This window comes from Populus nigra, chromosome 5 (genome assembly GCF_951802175.1).
Source record: "Populus nigra chromosome 5, ddPopNigr1.1, whole genome shotgun sequence".
NCBI lineage: Eukaryota > Viridiplantae > Streptophyta > Magnoliopsida > Malpighiales > Salicaceae > Populus > Populus nigra.
The window spans coordinates 23,019,236-23,024,027 of NC_084856.1; the positions used below are offsets into that span (position 1 = coordinate 23,019,236).

The 4,792-nt window shown below is 32.2% G+C and overlaps 1 protein-coding gene across 1 annotated transcript; it reads right to left on the reverse strand.

Moving 5' to 3' along the window:
- Positions 1–1,765: 1,765 nt before the first annotated feature.
- Positions 1,766–4,356, reverse strand: LOC133694115 (uncharacterized). Its single transcript, XM_062115562.1, has 3 exons — positions 4,141–4,356; positions 3,545–3,693; positions 1,766–2,105 (listed from the first exon to the last, which is right to left on the reverse strand). The coding sequence occupies exons 1-3, from the start codon at positions 4,262–4,264 to the stop codon at positions 2,025–2,027; spliced, it is 354 nt and encodes a 117-aa protein (XP_061971546.1). The 5' UTR covers positions 4,265–4,356; the 3' UTR covers positions 1,766–2,024.
- Positions 4,357–4,792: the final 436 nt, after the last annotated feature.

Sequence of the window (4,792 nt, forward strand, 5' to 3'; positions counted from 1 at the left end):
ATAGCTCAATATTATAGTTTTTCTAATTCACTAAATTGTACTCTTAGAGGTGTTTGAAAGTGTGGTTGTAATTGTTTTTCAAAGTGTTTTTCACTCGAAAATACATTAAAATAATATTTTTTATTTTATAAAAATAATTTTTGACATCAGTATATTAAAATGATCTGAAAAATACTAAAAAAATATTAATTTAAAATAAATAAAATTTAAATTTATTTTTTTAAAAAAATATTTTTAAAATAAAAAAACAAACTGCTTAAATAAAATTTTAGAAAGCAATCAAAGTAGGTAAACGACAAGACAAAAGAATCACTTTTGAGTTGGCAAGGTCCAACCTTCAGACAAACAAAGGACCCGACATCACTCGGTGTGTTGGGTTGTGTTGGACCCTAAACAGTGAAAAAGAACAAACGTTCTTGGCAGTTAGCAAATTGTTGTTCAAATAAAATAAATAATCACAACAAAAAAGCAAACATGTCTTCCTTTATTTTTGCAAGAATCAAGTTGACTCTCAACATCCAGAATATTGTTGGGTTTGGAATTTGTGTTGCAATGGTTATTCCACGCACTTGTATCTCCATGTTTGCAGGCTGGGGATAAGGACCTCTCCCTCCACTGTAGCTTCGCCAGTGACCACACAGTCTACCCCCATTCTGGGGTTCAAGCTATGGTTATTCTTTCCTTTTGGTGATTTAATTAGGTCAACATGGTTTATATGCAACTAATTATAATCTTGGCAACATGGTTTTGCTTGCGATTAATTAAATATATAAAACAACTACATGACATTAGACTTAAGTAACATTAAAAATGATTGTTTTTTGAAGCAATTTTTCCATGATGAAATGTTTAGATTTGCATTAATGTAATGAGAATGAGTTAGGATGAAGATGTAATGCAAAGGAAAAGCATGGTAAGAAATAGACTTGCTTAACTTAGAATATAATATACATCAATTTGCAGTGGTGATAATATTGGAGTCTCATTCAATAAAAGCTTTTTTTTTTTAAAAAAAAATATTTTTTGATTGTGTTGTTTGTATTTTACTTCAGGCAGGAAGTTATAGCTGCCATAGCATTAGATTGTCAAATATCATTAATTATTTAATAAAAATATTAAGTTGTTATCTTTCCAAGAAAATCTTCATCATTAATAATATAATAAAAAAGGTTAAGTTGTTACATGAAATTAATTATTTAATAAAAAAATGAAATTTAACTGTTCTTCCTTCAAAGCCGATCCATTCAATTCTTAACCTGATTCGTTCTGAAGTAACTATTATAACCTTATCTTTAGAGTGTAATTCCAAAGCTGCTGTAGAAAAGGAACCTATGACCTGATTCATATCCATTATGGAATAACTATTACCTTATCTTTAGAGTGTGATTCCAAACCCCCTGCTACCCCTTTGAAAAGGTGTAGGTCTTAGAAAAGTAACCTATCACGTCCAGGTATGTGTGGCCAGCCTTTGTGATATCAGCCCAAGTACAAAAGTATTTTTAAAAAAATATTTTTATTTTTATTTTTATTTTTATTTTTTATTTTTTACATGCTCGCACTATTTCATAAGCAAGGCAAGAAACAGGATAATGATCTATGAGGGTTGGAGACAGGTTTTGAGTCGCCCAGTTCAGTTGTCAGGCCATTTCATGTGCGGGAAAAACTGGCAAGCTTCGTTGGAACATACATTTTTGATTCAGTAAAAGACGATGCTGGCAAATGTATAGAAATGTTATGGAAATATGATGCTGGCAAATGCATAGAATTGTAATGGAAATTTGATTCTTAAATTGCCAAGTAGCTATAGAGTGACACCCTCGATGCTACATAATATCTAACAAGCTGTTTTGCTTCAAACCAATTCAACACATTCTGGGCTAGCATAAATTTTATACCAAACCACAAAAAAAGATTTAACATATCATGCAGCCTGAAACTCTTCGAAACCATAATTGCATGCAAGAATGTTCATCAGTCCTGCTTTGGTGTAGATACACCTTGTAAACCTCCAATGACTCCAAAATCTAACTGGCTTTCACAGGTTGAGCTCTAGGCCTCCACAGTCCCACCCTATACTTGTGAGCATATTTCAATATCAGCTTCCTCTGCGAAACAAAAATCAGAAGTTGATGTTTTAATTCATGACTCTAGGGACTTTGATTTGGAGTGATTCTCAAAAAATACTTTGAAGGTGAAAATACAAGCCTCTCAATTATGCATTCGGAACATTAAATTTGAGAATCAATAGCAATACAAAGTTAACTAGTTGCTGAAACAGCAATAAAATTTTTAATAATAGTTTGTCCATTATTATATATATATAAAGGGCATCAAATTTAAACAATTCTAGTCTCATGAAAGTAACTTTTAATTCCAACCTTCATTTGCAAATCTTAATTAAAAAAGAAGGAATCCAGTATATTATGCTTTCAAAAACTACACAAGCCATTCAATTTTTTTAGCTTTGGAGGCAACGTAAAGAAAACATCAAAGCTATTAGCCAGTCATAGGAAACTAGGAAGGAGAATTTGCTTAGAACTTTGATAATAGAACTGACGCATGCTGACCAAATTTTGTTCTTAGCCAACCTAACTGGCAACCAAAACCAAACACTTTACAGCAAAGTAGCTTATTATACAAAGATAACACTTGACAACAAAAACTTTTGATTTGAAAGCAACCCCACATTTCAAAAAAGGGACTAAGTTATTCTTTTTACTGTTTAACAGTTCTGAACACAAATGAACCCGTGCAGCCAACCTTAACCAGTTCAGTTTGTGGCTTAGTGGAGTCAAATGATACTGTAGAATAGTACAGCTGCATAGTGGAGTATACACTGCATGATATAATCTCGAGGAAGGTAACATAGTGACACCACAATTTTGCAACCATTGGATGCATGACAACAAAAAATTGAAAAAGAAGGTAGAGGCAGGAAAATTATTTCCAAATTCCAGTTCACCGACTCATAGGGAATCACCATTCATCATTGTATGACCACTTCATCTAAAGTCCCATAGATGCAAACTTTCCTTACAGGATATCCAAATATTCCTACACATTAAGCACTCTACGATCACCCATCTCGTTATGCTAACTTGCACCTGTATAGCAAAGATTTTCACAGATATTCCTTTGCCTATTCTCATAATTCTTTTCTCAAATATTGCAGACAAGTTAGTGAATACTCAGCATAATCAAACAAGAACCATTAAAAGGTAAGAGTCGTTATTTAAACTACACATCTGATATTATCTAGAAAGAATATTTTGAAATTAACACAAAAGAAGTAGAGCATCATCAAAAAGACTCCACAAGATGAATAACCTGAAAGAGCTATAACATCAAGGATTCTTTGAGCTAGTAACAATTCCATCAAAACTACGACTAAAAGAATTTAAATAGATGTTTACAATAACCAATTTCATCACTCAACTTGCAATAACTCCACATTGTTAGAATCTAAACAAACACAAACATGCATGTTTTTTTTTTTTTTAAAAAAAAACTCAAGCAAATTGAGTTGGGGATTAAGAATAATTACTTGTTGACAAGGGATGCCTAGTTTTTTGAGCTTCAAAGTCCGAGTAACAAGAAGTTTGTGAAAGTCACCAATTTCAGATTCAAGCTTGGTCACATGGGCTTCAACTCCTTTCCCTATTCCATTTAGAAACTCTGGAATTCCAACTTTCACTGCAACAAAAATAACAAAAAAGGAACAACATTCTTCAAGCTCAGCCTCTTATTAATTGCAAAGATTAAAATCAAAGAAAAAGAAACTTACAACAGAAATCTGTAAGAACATCATTGTTCCAACAATGAAAAACAATGCATCCACCAAAGATTCAATCTTTCAAAACTCAAATCCATTTTAATCTCTCACAGAAAATCACACAAAAAGAAAAATCCTTTTCCAGTTACTATTTACATGAAAATCAAATTTTCTTCATTTTACACATGCACGCCATAAAAAATGAAAACTTTATGAGCAACAAAAGGGAGACATGAAAATTAAAGCAAAACCCACCAATCTATTCCCGTTTTCGACCCAAACAACTAAAGTCGATTAAGAAATTAATTCAAGAGCATGAACTTAGTTAACGATTACACAAAAAGAAAGAACTCAAACGCAAATGTTACCGAGGTAAGGAGAGGAGGATTTGGAGAAGAATCTAGAGAGCCCAGGTGTAGAAATCGCTCGTTGTGGTGGCATTGAAAAAGCCCTTTTAGTGTTTGTGAATATTTGCCTCCATGTCATTGCCATCTCCGTAAAGCTGCTGCCTGCTATGGGGTTTTCGGGTTTTAGCAGAGTGGCCACGTTGTCTAGTGTTTTGATGTGTTGTAAGTTTAGAAACGACTGGTCATTGAGACATTAGGAGGTCATAGACGGTATGTCATTTATGATAACAATCCGTATCAAATTATATTATAGTCCCCATTCATTTTCTAATATTATAATTTAGTCCTTTTAGTTTCGAAGAATCTAGATAACCCATTTGTAGAGATTGCTTGTTGTGTTGGAACTGAAATTATTCTTTTTGTGATTATATGCATTCATGCCATTAACATCTTTTGAATCTCTGTGTAAGGCTACTATGGATTTTTTAGGTTTTAACACAGTTATGGAAAACTAACAAAGGAACCAAGTTATGAACAAAGATAAAAACAAAGGATTGAATATGAAAATTTTCAAGCTAAAATGATTAACTAGTTTTTTACTAAAATTAAAAGATTAAATAGTAATTTATTCTAAAATAAAAATGTCAGTTAAGTGTTATCAGGATTTATCTAA